This window comes from Cervus elaphus, chromosome 32, assembly GCF_910594005.1.
Source record: "Cervus elaphus chromosome 32, mCerEla1.1, whole genome shotgun sequence".
NCBI classification, from domain to species: domain Eukaryota; kingdom Metazoa; phylum Chordata; class Mammalia; order Artiodactyla; family Cervidae; genus Cervus; species Cervus elaphus.
In genome coordinates, this window is record NC_057846.1 from 42,833,599 (window position 1) to 42,853,935 (window position 20,337).

The 20,337-nt window shown below is 45.1% G+C and overlaps 1 protein-coding gene across 3 annotated transcripts in view; it reads right to left on the reverse strand.

The window, feature by feature from the left end:
- Positions 1-20,337, reverse strand: part of ZMAT4 (zinc finger matrin-type 4) — a 361,620-nt gene that overhangs the window by 213,024 nt on the left and 128,259 nt on the right. For all 3 annotated transcript variants that reach the window (XM_043893609.1, XM_043893611.1, XM_043893610.1), the window contains exon 3: positions 15,449-15,538. In XM_043893609.1, the coding sequence (XP_043749544.1) occupies positions 15,449-15,538 (90 nt within the window). The remainder of the gene's footprint in view (positions 1-15,448; positions 15,539-20,337) is intronic.

Here is a 20,337-nt window from a genome sequence, read left to right on the forward strand (position 1 = left end):
TAGACAAATTACACATGATTACAGGACTATTTGGCTATACAGTGTCACAGATCAAGAGAAACGGTCCCCACTGCAAGTAGGCAATGGCCCTGCACCATTCACTCACATAAGCTCCAGAGAGAGTTTTGATGGAGCTGGAAGAATGACATGGTTAAACAGCCGCATTTTTAATATCTATTAAAGTCGCTGTGCCATGACTGAATAATGCCACCCGTGAGCGGAAAGGAGGAATACAGTACGACCAACCCCACCATGCACGTGGCCAAGGGGCGTGCATGCTGCCACCCCAGCTGTTCCAAACATCTAAGTCTCTCCTGCTTAGACTCAACGACTGGGGCTGGGGAGCAGCCCAAGTCATGACAAGACGAACGTGTTCCTCCAAGCAAAGCTCCGATGTGCAAAGACCAACACCATCTTTTTCACTCTTTGTATTAGTTTAGGTTCCTTAGAACAAGAATGTTATTGAACACTGTAATATTGCCCCTCAGCCTGTCTAGCTCCTTGGCCATCACGTAGGGCTTCTACAGAAAATGTATGTCTCAGCATCCTTTGGTTTTCTGGATACAGACCATTGAATTTAGCCACTGGCTCATTCTAACCAGTCCGGTGTGCGCTTCTCCCTCTATCAGCATTGGAAAGACACTCACCATTATTAGGGCTGTTAGAAAGGAGAAAAAGATAACAGGTACGGAGCATCTCTCTCCCACCAGACGCTGGGCTCCCTACTTTATATAAACATCAAGTACATTCGTCTCAGTGGTCCTGGAACATAAGGGTTGTTGCCACCATTTTTCAGATTGTTGCAGCAAAAACAGAAATGAGACCTTGCTTATTCTTTAGCTGTTGCTACTAACAAAGACTTACAAGCCTTATAAGCTGGATGTGTCCTTCACAAAGCTAATAACTCTCAGACCACATATGAATTGCACTCTGCATCTGGCATTCTTCTGACCTAACACTCTCTTATAGGCTTCTGCATTTCAGAAGGAAGGTCACAGACCAATATCTTCAGGGACACCAGACCCAGTTGCTGAGTTGCCTGATGCCAGCTGGGGCTGGTTTGAAATTTTGTAAAAGAAAAATAAAATGGAAGACTTCCATTGGGATATAAAACCTCTCCCAGTTCCCCAGAGAAGAGGATGCAGTTTTTGAGGTGCTAGCCTGTGGTGTTCTGCCCCTTCCCCCACAAAAGGAATAAAGCCACTCTTCCTATTTCCTCCAAACTCTGTCTCTGTATTTCTATTCGGCACTGGTGGACAGGGAGCCAAGATTTTGGCAACAAGATGAGGAAACTAAGTCTCAGAAAAATTAAGACACTTGACCATGGTCACCCAACTAGCAGGAATTGGAGGCCATATTCAATGCCAGAGACATTCCCAAGGTCTATGACTTTCCATTCACACGACACCAAACCTGGTGGCACCTCAGACTTCCTACAAGTCCGTAAGGCCATCAACCCTTGGTAGGGACCTGGGGGGAAAAAACCAACAATGTGACCGGGATGACCCAGCAAACATGGCCCCAGCCCACAGCAGGCTCTGAGGGGAAGATTTCTTTGAGTCACTCCCGTACGGAATGTTCCACAGGAAACGAACACTACTGATGTCATCAATGTTATGAAATGGCTGAGCCAGGAGTAAAAATGTGTGCTTAAAAACAAAGAAATCTGATGCATCAAAGGTCGCCACAGGGAGGTGGGAGGATGAGAAAGTCTCTAGAATTAGATGACCTGCCCCTGAACCTTCTTCATCTCATTTGTAAAATGGGAACAGTATCTGCTCACATGAGAAAAGGTTCTAAGAATGACAACAGCTCGCGCAAGCCGAGCTCCCGGGGCTGTCTGTGATACAGAGCAGGTGCACGGGAGGGGTCAAATGGATCCAAGTCTAAAAGGCCATTTTACTGCGAATTAGTCAGACTCAGTGCATCACCTCTACTCTCAGAATGTATTTTTGCAAGGCTTGCTGGTGTTTATCGGGAGACATTCATCATTGTCTCAGCATTACCCACACCAGATCTAGGTCACGTGAAGTTATAAATGTATTTTGTATTCCAATGTCACGACCCCTTGTCCGATTCTGAGGCAAGAAGAAAAATTTACATTTATTTCTAAAAGAACACATCAACCGAAACACAGCCCAAATGGCCGTGAGCCAGAAGGTAGTGAAGGAAACAGATTTCTTTGTTCTGCAAGAATAATATTTGGAGCATGAGGATTGCCCAGAGGTGACAAAGGAGAACCAGAATGGGGACACACCGGGTCACATAATGGGGTGATAGCAGGTGTGATTTATGGCAGGGCTGCAATGAGGGTCCAGACTCATGAAGCCACGTGGGACAAAGCAGGGAAGGGAGGCAAGACGCCCTCACTCTGATCCCTGAAACTGAGGAAGAGATGAAGATGGATGGATTCTGACACCGAAGGAAGGAAACCTGATTAAACATGAGTGATAAAATTTTCAGGATTGAATTGGGATTTAAGAGAAAAATAAACTAACATTTTGCACGATTCTAGCATGTCAACCAAGGAAATCTATCAGGGGGGGATAAAAATGCAGATGGGGAAGATATGCTGGAGATGCAGACACCTGACTGGAGGAGACACAGCAGAGAGGGTGGAGAGAGATGTAGACCCCAGAGACCCCCAGCTGTCACGTGCCAGCGAGTCACCACCATGCAGGCAGGCTCCTGGGAACCCCTGCTGAAAAAGTCAACACAGCAACTCGTATTTCAGAGCCGAGGTCAGCAGGAGAGCAATTATCACAGATCCAACAGCTCGTTGGCAACCTGTGGTCACCAGGATTCTTTGAGTCAAACTACCCTACACAAAACTATCTTTTGATTCATTTTCAAGGACCCAAGAGACACACACAGGAATTAGACCCATCCTCGTCCATGTCTCAAGATCACCCAGCAGGCATGGACAACCTCTTTACTCGAGAGTCAATGCCAGACTGTCCTCCTGAGGACATCTCGACTCTCACGTCCTTTTACTCTTAAGGATGAGAGAAGGTTGGCCTCTCGGGAAGGCCATCTGCCTCTGTTAGCTGCACACCGACTCCTGCTCACACAGCCTTGATTTCTGGTAAAAAAAAAAAAAAAAAAAAAAAAAAGATCAAGTCTCTAAAGCAGACAGGAGAAGGCAAGCAATGCCCAGCAGCAGTGGCGGCCAACAAGAGGGCAGCAGGGCTTGTCGGGAGACAACAGAGTCAGGATGTTTGGCCATGATCAGAAGCAATTGCTCAAGGGACCGCCCCGTGCTATGAGAGCACGCCCTCCAAGGACCTGCCTCTCCTCTTCTTTGGGTTTTTCCTATTTGAACACGACCCCTGTGGGACAGAGAAACTGGTCAAGATTCTTGTGGAAACTGCCCACAGCGCTAAGATTTTCTTTAACACAGCCAACTGCACAAAATATTCCTTAATAAGGCCACTTTGACAGGCATATAACCAAAGGATGATTTCAAGGAAATGTTCTAGAAGACTTTCTATACAAATGACAACTTTTGTTAAAGCTATTTTTAAACTCATAACTGTTTTAAAGAAAACAGCAATGGGACAATAGCTTATTATGAAGATACGAACAATCATTTATGGACCTCCCTCTGTGTGAGGTGCTAAGGTGAATAAGTAAAGACCATGCACTTGAGAAACCTAAAACTGTGCTTTCTGGGCAGGTTAAAAACATCTCTGCATTTTATTTTACTTATTTTATTTTTTTGGCCACACCACACAACACGAAGGCTCTTCGTTCCCTGACCAGGGATCAAACCCACAGCCCCTGCATTGGAAGCATGGAGTCTTAACCTTGGTACCACCAAAGAAGTCCCCCATCTCTGCATTTTAAATGAAGAAAGAACAGGATGGACACCCTGGGAATCACTGGACCTGGGTCCCAAGACCACATTTGAGCTGTTCCCGCCTTCCGAATAACCTCTGTCCTCCAGCTGGAAGCACATTGGCTAACCACTGCCAACTTCTCCATCCCCTCTGGAAGCCCTCCAATAACCTCCTGCTGGTATCCTTCATTCAAGGCACCAGGGCTCTGACACTTGGCTCTCCCCAGCCCCTCACTTGGTGCCTGCCTTGAACTCGCACCACAGGCTTTTCTGGTTTTGTGTATCAGTGCACCAGGAGGGCACCTCTAGCTGTGACTCTGTGGGTACCCCCACCCCGGGCTCCTTCCTGAGTTGCCTCACCCTAACCATCAGAGAGACAGAAAGGCTTGACGGAAAAGAAGCGCTGAGGACAAAGTCCCCCAGACCCTCTCTCTTGCTGCCCCTACCCCTTGGCAGGGGGAGAATTCACCTCTAGGCAACTTGGGCAGGGGGGCAGTAACCGTCCAGTTGTGTAAGATCTAAAGATGGAAGCTATTCAAAAACGATCTTACCTCTCACAACCATTATCCACTTCATCCTTTTTTTTTTACCTAAGTAATTGTTCCTCAGATCTATGCATTTCTCATTTTTCTCCCCTGCTGTTACCCTCATCCAATGCCACCCTCTTTCAGTCGATAAAAGAAATGCTCATGTATCGAAGTCTTGGGAAGTTATTCTGACTTGACATGAGTTAACTTGAATTGTGGGATAACCAAAACTGCCTGTCTGTGGCGATCAAACCTACAGTGTACGTCTGCTTTAATTATTGAAGAAAAGGGTGCAGTGACCAGAAGTAAAGAATGTCCACATTAAAAAGAAAGATGAAACATCTCCCTTCCTGAGACACCAATGCTGGTCTTCCTTCCTTGAGAAGACCCCCTTTCCCAGGCACCAAGGCCATACTCTGTATACATGCCAATTTGGAATTTTGAAAACCTAAAGGAATGTATTCCCAACTTGCTTTATGTTCTTTGTTCTGACAAGACATAAAGCTGTGCTGAAAACCATGTATCTCCAGGGCAATTTCTCAGAATCATCTGAGAAGCCATCTTCTGGGCTATAGTCCTCAATTTGGCTCAAATATAAAACGTTCTATTCTTATTGTGGGGTTCCCCAAGTGGTGTTAGTGGTAAAGTACCCGCCGCCCAGTGCAGGAGATATAAGAGATGTGGGTTCGATCCCTGGGTCGGGAAGATTCCCTGGAGGAAGGCACAGCAACCCACTCCAGTGTTCTTGCCAGGAGAATTCCCTTGGAGAGAGGAGCTGGTGGATATGGTCCATAGGGTCGCAAGGCATTGGACACAAGTGAAGTGACTTAGCATGCATGCATTCCTATTTTAGATTGCTTATTGATGATTTTCACTGACACAAGAGACAATTGAAAGCTTGATAGATGACAGTTCAAAGAAGAGGAGGCCCTTCTTTCCCCAAATCCATTCTCTCCATCTCACCACACAGCTTCTACCTCTGAGCACCAGCCAGGCTGACTTTCTTGTTATTCCTTTTTCCTTAAATTGCTGTGATTTTTCTGAGTGTAGATGCTTTACATATGCTGTTCCGTCTACCTAGAATTCTCTGACTGACACTTACTCATCTTTCAGACACAGCTCAAGCCTCATTTGTTCGGAAGACTTCCCTGATTCCAAAGACCGTATGATTTCCCAAGTTCTAAATTTTTCCACTATGTTCCTTCATTTATCTATTTGTCCATTCCCCACACTATCCTGTAAACACTGCAAACAGAGACTATATGTTTCATTCACTATTAAGTTATCCACAATTAAGCCAGCCCCTGACTCTTGGTAGACAGCCAATCAATAGGAAAGATTAAATAAATGAAGTTGTTGTTCAGTCGCTCAGTAGTGTCCTAATCTTTGCAGCCCCGTGGACTGCAGCATGCCAGGCTTCCCTATCCTTCACCATCTCTCTGAGCTTGCTCAAACCCATGTCCATTGAGTCAGTGATGCCATCCAACCATCTTGTCCTCTGTCATCCCCTTCTCCTCCTGCCTTCAATCCTTCCCAGCATCAGGGTCTTTTCTAATGAGTCAGTTCTTCGCATCAGGTGGCCAAAGTATTGGAGCTTCAACTTTTGCATTAGTCATTCCAATGGATATTCAGGATTGATTTCCTTTAGGATTGACTGGTTTGATCTCTTTGCAGTCCAAGGGACTTTCAAGAGTCTTCTCCAACATCACAGTTCAAAAGCATCAATTCTTCGGTGCTCAGCCTTCTTTATGTCCGACTCTCAAATCCGTACATACATGGATGAATAAGTGAAGAATACATAGTAATTCAGAGCTCAGATCTGAGATTCAATCTGTACAGTATTTCGCATCACTTACACGGTGTACAATTTTGGATAAAATACTTGACCTAAGCTTCAGCCTTCACATTCTTTTAAAATGGAGGCAATAAAGATTCCTACTTGCACTTGTAAAGTTCAAATGAAATATCTACCATGTATTTATTAGTAAAAAGCCTGACACATAAAAAAGGGCATCGTAACTTGCTGGCTAAGGAGAGAATTTATCCAATGATAGCAATAACAAAATTAGAGTACGGCGGGAGGGCCACGAAGCTTGTAGTAATCAAACATCCGTGACGCTGCATCCATCTTTTAAAAAATTAGTCCATAGTTGTCATTTTGGGGAATTCTTTCCTCTCCTCTGGATCAGATTCTAGACAGAAGTCATGGCTATGATACATATTTTAGTATAAATGAGTTTCAGAACCAGAGTCCCAAGCTATAGATCTAATCTCAGGCCTAAGAAGTTGTATACAGCTCACCTGTCATACTTCACATTCACATCTGTTTTTTTCATTTAAATTATCATTTGTGTGTTTGTATAATAAAAGTTTTTACTCCACTTTTGGGTACAGTTTCCTGAGAAAATATTAGTCTTTTCAGGACATCTCGTTGATTTGTGGTGACAAGAAAAAATATTCTAAATCAGGGCTGTCTCAGAAAACTCAGGAGTTCTGCTTACCGTAAATTGAGTTTTGGTGGATAGATGGCAGAAGAAAGAAACCATTCTCATTATTTCTACAGTGTTGCAGGCAGGCTTCACACAGATTCCTGCAACATAACCTGTTCATATATTCCAGTCTATCGGTACTGAAAGAAACAAAGCAAAATAGCAACGGAGTTCCCGCTCAGTGGTGGGAATGGTGTTTTCTATTCTGTGCGACCTTCTACCTGCTGGGCCCTAAAAAAAATGAAACTCCTGAAATAAATAGAAGCCACGGGGAGCTCAGCTCAGGGCTCTGTGATGACCTAGAGGGATGGGATGAGGGGAGAGGGAGCAGGTGTGTAAGAGGTCCAGGAAGGAGGGCATATATGCATACATGCAGCTGATTCACTTCACTGTATAGCAGAAACTGGCACACCAGCATCAAGCAATGATGTTTGCTGTTGCTTAGTCACGCAGTTGTGTCCAAACTCTTTCGCAAGCCCACGTACTGTGGTCCACCAGGCTCCTCCATCCACGGTATGTTCCAGGCAGGAATACTGGAGTGGGTTGCTATTTCCTTGGCCCGGGGATCTTCCCGACCCAGGGATTGAACCTGAGTCCCCTGCATTGGCAGACAGATTCTTTACCACTGAGCCAGCTGGGAATTATACACCAACAAAAAAAGGAAGACAAGGCAGCTTTAGAGACTGGAATGTTCCAAAGGGATCACTCCTGTGAGTAGGGAGACTACATCCACATCCAGAGAGGTGACAACCCAACTCTTCCTTTGCCAAAAGCATCCACTTCACCCAGGGGTTAGCAAACACCTCCTGGGAAGGGCCAGAGGGTGGGCACTGTAGGTTTTGTGGGACAGAGTGCCCCATCGCCACTGCTCAGCTCCTCTGCGGGATGTGAAGAGAGCTCTAGACAGTTTGGAGAGGACTGAGAATGGCTGGGTTCCAATAAGACTTTACTTTTAAGCATCAGTATTTGAACTCCATGTCGTTTTTTCATGTTATGATGTACTAATCTCCTTTTAATTTCTTTTCCCCAACATTTAAAAATGTAAAACCCATTCTTTGCTTGCAGACCTTACAAAACAAGCAGCGGCTGCATCTGGCCAGTGGCTATAATCTGACTCCTGGCTTAAGATGAGACACATAAATAAATACTTCGCTTGCACCCACGGATTTCCTAATTGCTCTTCGAGTCTCCCAGATGTAGACAGCGGGCCTGTCCCTAACTGGACGATGGAAGTCGTGTACTGCACAGCAGTGACCAAAGATTGGAACTCACAGACAAGGTAATTTCTAAAATTCCATGAAAGAACAGTTTACACACACTTTACAGCTTGTCATCCAGCTTCTCAAACAGGAAGCTTTTATCTGAAGCCCTCTGAAAAAGGGGAAGAGAGGCAGTGCAGTGCAGTGACTGTAACCCTTGATTATAAATCTATGGCAATTACAATTTAGAAAGTCCAAAGCAAAGCTGTAAAATTAATCTGTAGCTCAGCCAGGGACGGCGTCCCCATGGTTAGCTCTAAATGTGTAGCTGGCAGCCAAGACACAACATCGTTGGTAGACACATCCCTCACTCAGAAATCCCCATGAATTCAGCAGCAGACCACTGGAGACAATGGAAAAGGCTGACCAAGCAAATGTCAATACTATGCACAGTATGAGTTTGTACCCCTGTCCACCGTCCAATCTCCATTTGTGTCTCCACTGCTGTACTGGTTGAATTCCGTCTCCCCAGTTATATCCACCTCAGACATGTGAACTTATTTGGAAATAGCATCTTTTCCGATGTAATTGATTATGATGCCTTCACACCAGATGATCGGGCTTCCCTGGTGTCTCAGACAGTAAAGAAATCTGCCTGCAATGCAGGAGACCAGGGTTCGATCCCTGGGTCAGGAAGATCCCCTGGAGAAAGAAATGGCAACCCACTCCAGTATCCTTGCCTGGGAAATCCCATGGACAGAGAAGCCTAGTGGGTTACAGTCCATGGGCTCATAAAGAGTCAGACAGCAACCGAGCATGCCCGCACACTGGATGATAGTGGGCCTAGATCCAAAGGCTGGCATCTTTATGAGAAGACAGAGACACACGCAGGGATGAAAGCAGACTGGTGTGACACAGTTGCAAACCAAGGATCGCCAAGGGTGGCCAGCTACCTTGCCAGGATAGACACACGGACCTAACTTCCCATCAGGGCCTCCAGAGGGAGGTCCTGCCTACACCTTGATTCTAGATTTGTAGCTGCAAGAACTGTGAGCGCATAAATTTCTGTTGTTGGAAGCTAACCGGTTAGTGGTCATTTGTTACAGGAGCCTGAGGAAACAAACACAGCCACCCATTAGCACTTTGCATCTCAAGATACCTTGGAATTTTATTTCTCTGAAGACACAACTCATGTCGAGTCTATACTCAGAAGAGGCCTTTCCTGGCCTTCTTCATTTGATCACTCACATCCACCCTCTAGAATCAGCTTGGGGACTTCCCTAGTGGTCCAGTGGCTAAGACTCTGTGCTCCCAATGCAGGGGGCCTGGGTTCGATGTCTCGTCAGGAAACTAGATCCCACTTGCCACAACCAAGACCCAGCGCAGCCAAATAATTTTTTTTTTTAAAGAATCAGCTCAGTGTCACTTTCTCTAGGAAACACTGTCCTGCCCCCGTCCTGCCAAGGGAGATCAGGGTCCCCTCCCTTGTGCCCAGATGCTAGTGATAAAACGCATATTCACATTGAGGTCTGGGGACGTCATGCTGGCTTATACATGAGTTAACTGGAATTTTATGCTAACCAGAATGGCCTGCTTGTGATGATCAAATCTACATTGTACATCTGCTTTAATTATTAAAGAAAAGGGCACAGTGACCAGAAGTGAAGAATGCCCACGTCAAAAGAGAAAGATGAACTGCCTTCCTTCCTAGTCAGCCAGCACTCGTCCTCCTTCTATGTAAGAGCCCCTTCCTAGGTACCAAGGCCTCGCCGACTCACTGTGCGTGTCCTGGACCAGTTTTCCTTTTGAAAACCTGAAGGAACGCATCCCTGACTTTAATGTTCTCATTTCTGACAAGGCAGAGAAGTGTGCCGAGAACCACACTGCTCCCGGAGCAGTGCCTCAGAGTCGTCTGAGGGGCTGTCACCCGGGCTATAGTCCTCAGTTTCATTCAAATAAAACTCCTTTCTCTTCCTATTATAGATTGCTTACTGATTATTTTCACTGACAGTCATCTAGCCACATGTCTAGGGTAGCATCTGCTACACTATGTGAAAAGACATGATTTACACATATTGGAACCCCCCCACTACATCCTGACTCCTGTTAAGGAAAGTTCCATGTGCTTCCATCTTTATGCCCCAGCACTTAGAAGACATGCACCCCTTGTCTCCAGGGATGGCATGGTGAGCCACTTTGCAGGGGTCAGAGGGAATTCTATTTTGTTGTGTTTTATATTTCCCCAGCCTTGTCTCTGCTACTTACCGGCTGTTTGACCAGAATCAAATGACTTAATTTCAGTTTTCTCCTCTGTGGGGAGTAACGCTAGCTCCTACCTTACACAGGACTTGTGAGGATGAAATGTGTTAATGTATAAGCATTTAGGTGGGAAGCATCTGAGAAGTGCCAGTTACTATTAATACTCTCCCCCGGGGAAGCAATGCTTTCTGACTCTGGACCCAGCAATGGCTTCCAGGCCCCCAAAGAAGGTACAATTTCAAGACATGTAGAAGAAGTCCAGGAATAGAATTTAGGGTAGCAGACAGGGTCTTTTTTTTACAAATTTGGACAAGACACAGTACTTCTTTGAGCCTTATTTTCACCTTTGTAATTACAGGGTTGGAAGGGGATTACAGTGAATCCTCCCAACACGAAATTCAGAATATTTAGGAACCTGTGAATGCAACAGTGAAGGTTCTCAAGCTATGCCAAATATTTCAGACATAAGGAAAACCGTATAAATATTTAGGAGTGGGTAAGTCCAATCGCACTAACCAAATGTCAAGTCTCCCCACTCAGAAGGAATTACATGAACTCCAAGTAAAAACAGTTTACTTAATACTGACAGGCAATTTGAATTTGCAGTTAACTTATCTTTACAGAATAAAAATAAAAGTAAAGTTAAATCACCTTTCAACTTCAAAGTGCTGTTTCCCAAGCAGACAATTTTTTTTCAAGCATGCGATCCATGAGTGAGAAGATAATAAAAGGGCCCATTGATGGAAAACCAAGGCTCTCAGTGGACTAGATAATCTTTAAGTCCTTTCTGGCTCGAATGCTCGCGGGATTACTGAAAATTTCTCCAAGGCAATCAACTGTAGCAATTTATTTTGCCTTTAATTTTACTCTGTGGCCTCATGAGGAATATGTCCTGCTCTAAAATTTCAAGGAAAAACAAAAAACCACAGAGGATCCAAATGAGGATTCTAAAGAGCAGAGCAGGGCATTTTTAAAAGCTGGAAAGACCAGAACAAAAGGCAGAAATGAACTTAAGTTTTTAAACAACAAACAACAAAAAAGGTCAAACGACCTGGAACAGAAATGACAACGGCCCTGGGGATAATAACAGTCACTTCTGTTTCTCTGTACGTAAATACAGTTACCAAGTATTCCCAGGAAAGGGATGGCTGCCATCACCTATCAATTTTAGGAATCAAATGTGGCCCAAGGTTCATGTGTGGTCAGGGTTTGGAAAACCAGCAACAAGTTTTCTATTTTCAGAAGCACTCATTTTGTTGGATATTGTTCTCAATCAGGTGACACCAGGATGCAAACCTCAGCCCCCCCGGGAGCAGGGCAGGTGGAAGGATGCGCAAGATGAGAGGGGCAAGTGGAGCGAGGCAAGACATCCTTCCGAGATCACAGGTGCTGGCGGGCAGAGGATCAGCAATAACAATGCCTGCAGAAGGCACTTTGAAAACAAAGTGCTCAATGAATGAGTTTGCTCAGTTGGATCTTCTGATGATCCTGTACATTATAGATTATTATCACGCTCCCTGTCTTACCACCCCATGGAAAGAAACGCCAACCAAAGGAGAACAAGAAAGGCTGTTGATGTAGAGCTTGCTGCAGCCGGGGAGCCAGCCAGCCAGCCGTCATCTGCATCTGGAGGAGATGCAAAGGCAAGCAGAGACGTGGGGAAACTTCATAATGGAAAAAGGGTAGGTCTCACCTGTGCCCTGACTTGAGGCTGCCGATGTGGGGAAAGGCAGACAGGTCACCTAAAATGGGAAGAAGCCAATGTGATGGGTCAGGGGTGCATATTTGGCTTTTTCTAGTTGGTCCTGAGTTGGAAATGGAGACAGAAATTCGCGATGATGTCAGCCACTCATCAAGTCCTGCCACTCGGGACCTATTGTCACAAGGCTGTTTTTTACTTCCTGGATTGTTACTATAGACAGTGGTCTGACGTCCTGTAATCTGACTTATAGAAGGCAGGTTCCTGGGCTGGTTACTATATATATATCACTAGGTTGGTCTTCTGTACTGGCTGCAGGTTGTGGGTGAAAGTCATAGCTTTATATATGGTCTATGTCTTGTTGCTCAGACGAGTCCGGCTCTGCAACCTAATGGACTGTGCCTGCCAGGCTCCTCTGTCCATGGGATTCTCCAGGCAAGAATACTGGAGTGAGGTGCCATTTCCTTCTCCAGGGGATCTTCCCAACCCAGGGGTAGAACCCGAGTCTCCCACATTGCAGGCAGATTCCTTATCATCTGAGCCACCAGGGAAGTCCTATGTATGGTCTAGCCATTGTTGATTTGTATATTCAGGGTCTCAGTCCTTAGATGTGAATCTGTATCAAATAAAATTGGTTCAAATAGTTACAACATCAACTCTCAAGGCCCTGAAGAGGGGCTGGGGGAACCTTCCACACTGCAGCCAATACATCAGGATGCCTAATGGAAACGACAGCTTTCACTGTGAGATGTCCATACAGCCTGTTAAAGCATCAACCATCTCTTCCAAAGAGTAAGATCTTCAGGTTGCTTTTCCTATTTACCGATTTGCTCATAGACAAAGATTAACGAGTCAGAGGAAATGACTGAATCAGCAAATCCAATGATAGAGCCAAGTTTTCAAAACCCAGGAAAGAGTTCTCAAAGGGGCCTTCAGGAAAGAACTCTTGTAAATACTTCTTGCTGTAAAATCCGACCTTCATTCCTGCTAGGAACTGACCCCAGGGTGTCTGGCAGAACCCGAGCCTGAGTGGGGTACAGCATGGGTCTGACCAGAGCAGCAAAGACTGTGTCTTCAAGGCCACCAGCAGGAGTCCCAGTGTCCCTTCCTCTTTGCCTATGAAGGGGAACAGGACACCCCACCCTATAACACGCCACTTTGACGTATTGATTTTTTTAGTACAGTGACTTAAGAAACAGCAGGTGCAGGAAGCACACTCTGACCATCTCCTGTCCCCCTGAAAGCAGGAGATAAATCTCCCACGTGAAAGCCACCCTCCCTGGACCAGGAGGTAGAGGGCCAGCCTTATCACCAGGGATACAGAATCCAGGGCCAAGAAGCCTCTATAGACAAACCTCAGTACTTCTTCACTAATTTGCTACCCCAAGCCCAGAAGCCTTTCTTTGCCCTTTCAATTCCTTATAAATTTATCACTTCACTAAGAACATAAAAGCTGCCTTCTTTGGTCACTTCATTGAGTCTCTTCTCTTTGGGGCTCCCACACGTATGGAATTCAATTTGTGTTTCCTCTGTTCATCTGTCTTAAGTCAGTTTAATTATTAGACCAGCCAAGGAACCTGCAAAGGAAAGATTTTTTTCCTAAGGATCACTCCTTAGGAGCTCAGCTTTGCATGCACCACTCATGATTAGAACTTGAGTGGGCAGACAATAATAATCTGTGCTCCAAGAACTCCTTGTTAAGTGTCCATGAATCCCTATTGTTTTTGACTCTCAGGATTAGATGCTAATTGGCCACTGAATGAAGGGCTACATCGTTGAACAATTCCAAGGGGAAACGACCGAATTCTGTTCTCTCTCTTAATAGCTACCTGACGGAGAGTATGACTCCAGCATGGCTACAGGATTCTGAGACTGCATAAAAGCTGGCTTAAGCCGACTCTCCTGTGGCTTAATAGGTTGTTTTGCTATGGATGCACCCAAGAAAACACCCGTCCACCCTCCTCACTCCCACCGCTTCCATCTGGTACACCCATCCAATCCCAAAGACCCCAGCTCGCACGCCACCTCTGCAGTGACACCTTCCCTGGTCGCATGGCCCAGGCGTGACTCATCCACCCTTTGTCTCCATGAGGCGCTGTGTACAAAAGTTAACAAACGCCTACACTGTAGCATCAGAGCTTTTTTATGCAATGTTTACCTCTCACGCTATATTTAAGCCTCTTTAAGGCAGGTCTGTGGCTTGTGTGTCTATGGTCTGCTCAGTGGGCAGTGAAGAAAAATCCACAGAATCCAGGTGAGTCTGCACGTGTTAGCTCATTTGGGGATGCTGAGACGTGGCTTGAAACCCCTGGACCCAGCCAGCCCTGACATTCTCTACCTTCAGTCACATGGAAGGTACGAGCCCCATTGTAACCACAGCCAAAAGCCCCCATGATCCTTACCGGTCAGCTTCCTGACCCCTAATTAGGCAAAACTATCCACCCCGGGCCTCACTCTGTAGGGCTCTAACCAGTCACCCCATGAAACCCACACCTTTCTCTCTCTCTCTCACCGTCCTCTCTCTCTCTCTCTGCGTCTCTCCTGTGAAGAACAAACGAGTGCAGGTTTTGCCCAGTCTCTTCAATGATTATGTATTAATTTTTAATAAGAAAAGAAGACTGGCATCGATATGGCAGCAGGAGAAAAAGAAAAAAAAGCAGGATCACAAGCACAGTGAGAGGGTGGGGTGTGAATTCTTCACCCGCAGCTTCTCGGCCCTCAGAGGGTGAGGCGTTTCTGCGTTTAATCTGCAGTCGGTATCATGGAGGACCTCTGCCATGGATGGGTAAGAAGATTCTACTCGGCAGGAAAAGGGGGGCCCCCGCAGGGAGGACGGGGTGCTCCTCAAGACAGTCTTGGCCTCGGCCTGGCTAAGGGAAACCCTCTGCTCTAACTTTAAACCCTCAAAGCGACTGCCTAATTGTTATTTGTCTTCCCTAAGTAAACATTCCCTCAGGGAAAGGTAACACTGATCAAAACTCTGAACATTTTTATTTGCAAGATATGTGCACAGTTTTCATTATAAGTGAACAAACTGGTGCTCTGTTTTACACACCAAAGAAAACCTACATTATGTAGAAAGCAGGGCCTCCGATATTTCTGACAGGTTTGCCCTTAGGTCATGTCTTCTCCAGGTGCCCGCCTCCCCTCACCCAGCCTCTGACGGTCTCAGCCCCTCCGTCTGTTATTTCTCCGCAAGGTACCAGCACAAAACCATCAAAAAGTCTCCCAACCCTGCATCCTGCAAGATCTGGCAGGAAAAAAAAAAAAGGAAAAGACTTGCTTACATGTCATATTTTCTGTCATGGTTAATGAGAACGATTTCGACTCACTTAGCTTTCCCACTAGGCTGGACATAACTGGAATTCCCAGACCGGCAAAGGTTCTCGCCGACAGAACAAATTGTCCAAGGATATTGCGTGGTGTCAGATACTCACGTTTTCTGATCGGAGCCTCTTGGCTGGACACCCACCATCCCTGGGGTGAAGCATGTAATACAGTCGGACTTTGCTGGCATGTTTTCGACTCTGGGAAGGAAAAGCAGAAGCAGAGACTGTGAAAGAGAAGGCACTGAGAATCCCTGGACACATCGGCAGTGACTGCCAATGCCCAGAAGGAATTTCTTCAGAAAACGTGAAGGTTATACCAAGGTCACAGGGCGAGGCCTTGCACCAAGCCCCGGATGTAGAGGCCAGAACCAAGGTCATCTCTGAAACTGACTGAGCCCCGTTGTGAAAGTGTTTGTTGCTCAGTCATGTCCAACTCTTTCTCTCCTACTCCAGGGGATCTTCCCAACCCAGGGACCGGACTTGGTCTCCTGCATTGCAGGCAGATTCTTTACCATTTGAGCCATCAGGGAAGTCCATTTAACTGTTGCCAAAACCCCCCTGATCCTTATCTAGGTCAGTTCCCTGACCCTTAATTAGGCAAATATGCCCACCCTGATACTCACCCTATAATGCTCTCACCCATCACCTAATGCCACCCTTCAACAGGAATTTTCTTTGTCTTGAGGCTATAAAAATTGGCTACTGATTCATGCAAAGTGTCGACTCTCCCTAGTCTGTCAGGAGGTCAGCCCTCTGTGCTCGAAGCGCCTTCATTATCAGCTTCCTACTCTTAATAATTACTCCCTTCTGAAATTCTCTGTGCCTGGAAATTCTTTTTCAACCCATGTTTGGACTGCCACGACAGAAAATACTTGAGCACGTTCATATGGGTCCCCTCGGATGATGTGTCAGATAGGTTAAGTGACTTGCCCAATGTCATCAAGACAATGTAATTTCAGGATTAAAAAGCAGAGTTAGGGAAGAAAGGTGCAACCACTGGGATCTTTTAGCCTGGAGTGAATCCTGTTCAGTTGTCTTCAAAGGTAAGAATAAGTCAGCAGAGGGAATGATACAAGGATCAGCTGGGAAGAAGAGCCCAGTCCCCCACCCTAAGTCCTGCCCTAAGTAGCTGGGGACAACACCGCCCTGGGAGCTGGGCGTGCACACGGCATCTCGAACAGAAGCCTGATTAGAGCCGAGCTACATGCATGGAGCCAAATGCAACTGAACCAGTCAAGCCCCACCACCTGCAGATCAGCAGGACTCTGAATTTCTATCTGTCTGGACCGCCCCGTGCCTAGCATGGAGAAACTGATTTCTTGTTCCTTCCATCTTTCCTCTCTTCCTTTGCTGAACTGAGAGCCCATCCAAACTCCCTTCACCTCTAAATAACACTGAACGTCTAACTTTCAAGCTGCTACCTGAGGCAGGATGGTGGGCTGAAAAACACCCATAAAAGAGTCAGAAATTCAGAATCCCAGTTCCAGTTCAACCACTTTCTCCCTGTGTGATATCGCACAAGTCATGACATGCAATGAGTCATGTACTCTAATTTGATTATAATCAAAGCTAGTCTCAAGCTTCCCTGGGGGCTCAGCAGTGAAGAACCACCTGCCAATGCAGGAGACACAGGTTGGATCCCTGGATCAGCAAAGATCCCCTGGAGGAGGAAGTGGCAACCCAGTCCAGCATTCTTTCCTGGGAAATCCCACAGACAGAGAAGCCTGCCAGGTCACAAAAGAGTCAATCACGACTTGGTGACTAAACCACCCAAACAACTCTCACATTCTCCTTGTACAAAATGAGCGCAATGATATTTATTAGGGTTTCCAGGAGAATCAAATGAGACATTATATAGGAGAGTCTGTTTCTCACTGTGCTCTATGTGGTCTCTATAAGGTGAATTCTCTTTGAATCCATTGCTGCCTGATTCCAAGTCCCCCAACCCCTTCTTTACTCAGAAATTATTTCCTTCTTTTCCAATGACTTGGTTCCACGTGTCATTACAATTGGGTTCTAGCCGATCTCCTGATTGATGGGTTGCCTTCCTGGATTAGCCACAAAGGGGAAGTGATTTCAGAGAATACATAGCAAGTTGCATCTTGTTCACAGGACATTGTGTGACTCCTTCCTATCTGGTTTGCCTCATTTATCACTTCTTTCATTCCTTCACTGTGCCTCAAGCAAGAAGACTGCACCTCCAAACACCTGCTGGACACTTCTAAGGTCTTTAAATGGATTTAAAACTGCTAACCAGTCCATCCTAAAGCAGATCAGTCCTGGATGTTCATTGGAAGGACTGATGTTGAAGCTGAAACTCCAATACTTTGGCCACCTGATGTGAAGAGCTGACTCATGTGAAAAGACCCTGATGCTGGGAAAAATTGAGGGCAGGAGGAGAAGGGGATGACAGAGGATGAGATGGTTGGATGGCATCACTGACTCAGTGGACATGGGTTTGGGTAGACTCTGGCAGTTGGTGATGGACAGGGAGGCCTGGCGTGCTATGGTTCATGGGGTCGCAAAGAGTCGGACACGACTGAGCAACTGAACTGAACTGATTGGGAATATGAAAAATATCAGAGACATTTTAAAAAGTACTAAAGTGTGATTTTTGAAATATATCTGAAGCTCTTTCTAGGTTGAATTTTAAGTTTTAATCAAAGGTTATCTGGAGTCTTGTTTGCTTGGAAGACTGGTAGGACAGAGAAATGGAACCCCATATAAATATGTGTCAGATGATTTCAACATCATTGCTTAGCTTCTATGTGTTCTTGAGAATGTTGCTGTGCAAACAAGCACGTTTCATTTTGCAGATAAATATGTTGATGTCTGAAATGTGTACAGCTATTCTACAGGGTTGTGGAGGTTTTGGAGGTAAGGGGTAGTGGAAATATTAGGAATACTGCCACAATTCAAAAAAAAAACAATAAAAGAAGGTGTCAAAATCTCCAGGACATTGAATGCGGCCACAGAATCTGGGCTGCTCTAAAGCACACACAGGCAGGTAATTGGTGAAAAGACAAAGTGATAACAGTGTGAGCTCAAATGGGGCTGAAGTAGGTTTTCAATTTTGCTTTTGTTACCACAGAAGAACTTCTTATCACAGTCCCTGCAGCATCAGTCTACCGAGGGAACAAAATCATGGCAAAATTGGAAATCTCATAAAGCAGCTTGTTTTGTGGTAGGGTTTTTTTTTATTCTTTCCTAAAATATAACATTTCTTTCAAAAAGACTATTTCCAGCAAAGACAGAGTTCACCGGGTTATTTACTTGCAGTTTGACAAAACAAGTAAAAAAAAAAAAAAAACCCATTAGCTGAAAAAAAAAGGAAAAAAAAGAGTAGCTCTGCTGTGATTAGTGATGAGCGATGTTCGGTCTGAACCTTCTTCCTGATTTTGTCCACTGAAGGCTTGTTTTTCTCCTTTGGCTTCCCAGCCTCCAGGCTGGCTGGAAGGACCGCCTTGAAACAGGGCCTTGGCAAACGCCACCTGAGCCTGGATTGACAGCTGATAGGATCTAGGATCTGGCTCATCACTCAGCTGCATCCCTTTTGCCTGGTCCTCTCTTTTCCTCCTGTTGCTTTTCCCAGGCCGCCTGGGCTGGAGCCAACGCCTCCCCACACTGACTTCAGGTGGAAAGTCAAAACCCCAAAGACAGTCCAGTCCACAGTGAGAGGAGCACGGACCGCCCTCCCAGCCGGTCTGATCCAGACCCAAAGCCACAAATGATGCTGGTCGACAGAGGGAAGGAGGCTCCCAGTCGAACGTTCCTGCCTCTACCCTGGAGCTCTGCCAGCAGCTCCTCTCTTTCTTCCTGGCACGTTCACCTCTTCACCCAGACAGGACACGGAGTCACCTACTGCATCATCCTCCAAGTGACTTCTCTTAACTACCCTACTCTCGACTTCCCTTAACTCTCTGACACTGCATCAAATTTGGCACAGAAATCTCACCCCATTCCATTTATTCCAAAAACAAAACCTACCTACAGAAACTTAAAACTGCATTTGAGCAAAGATGTTCATCGCAGCATTATCGAAATAGGAACAAAAAAATAAATCGGGAGACAGCTACACTTTTGACAATAGGAGATGGGTTCAAGCAGCCTGTCTGCTTGAATGCCCTTATGTTCAGTTGCAAATGGAAAAAAAATGCTTTCTCCATAATGAATATTGGATGGAAAATGCAAAGCTCAAAATTGCTCATATATGATGATGACAATTAAATAAAAATTCGTAAGTATAGCAAGAAGAGATGAGGAGAGGAAAATATACTTTATTAGGGTGAGAGTCTGGATGTTTTCTTTTTAATTTTTATAACAAATTCATCTTTAACAAAAAAATAATAATAACTTCACAATGTTCAAGCCTTTGTAATTCCTCATTAAGTCTACTTTATACTAATTATAATTAGTAAAAAGCATCACTGATCTGGAATGCATTTAACATATACTGATATAATTGACCACATTTCCATTTACCCTTATCAACATTCAAATGCACGCTGTTTTCACTGTAATTCTTGGTAATTAGATGAGCATACTTAACCGAAGAGCAGTACGTGCTACTTCAAAATTGAAAACTTGATTTTGGTCCATACAAATTCTTTGGTAAATATGTCTACTTTTCACCATGTGGTCATTTTAGCTTTCTGTGTATGAATGGAGATTATGGGATGGTAAATGCTGTCCAGACAATCAAACCAAGAAGGCTTGGAAAAAAACTACCCCTCAAACTGCCTTATGTCATCCAAATAAACACAAACAGTAGCAAGTCCTTATGACTTTTTCAAAGATCCATTAATACCTAAAGCCCAACTGCCAGCTGAAAGGAACTTAAAAGAGAAAAAATATACCTTACTAACATATTAAATGTATATATTACAGAGTTTCAGGAGGGAAAAGGAACATTAATTTCAGGGGGAAAAAAACAACAAAAAAGAAATTATACTATCTTTCAATTGCACTGAGAGTCAATCCCAGGTTCTTTCTTGCAT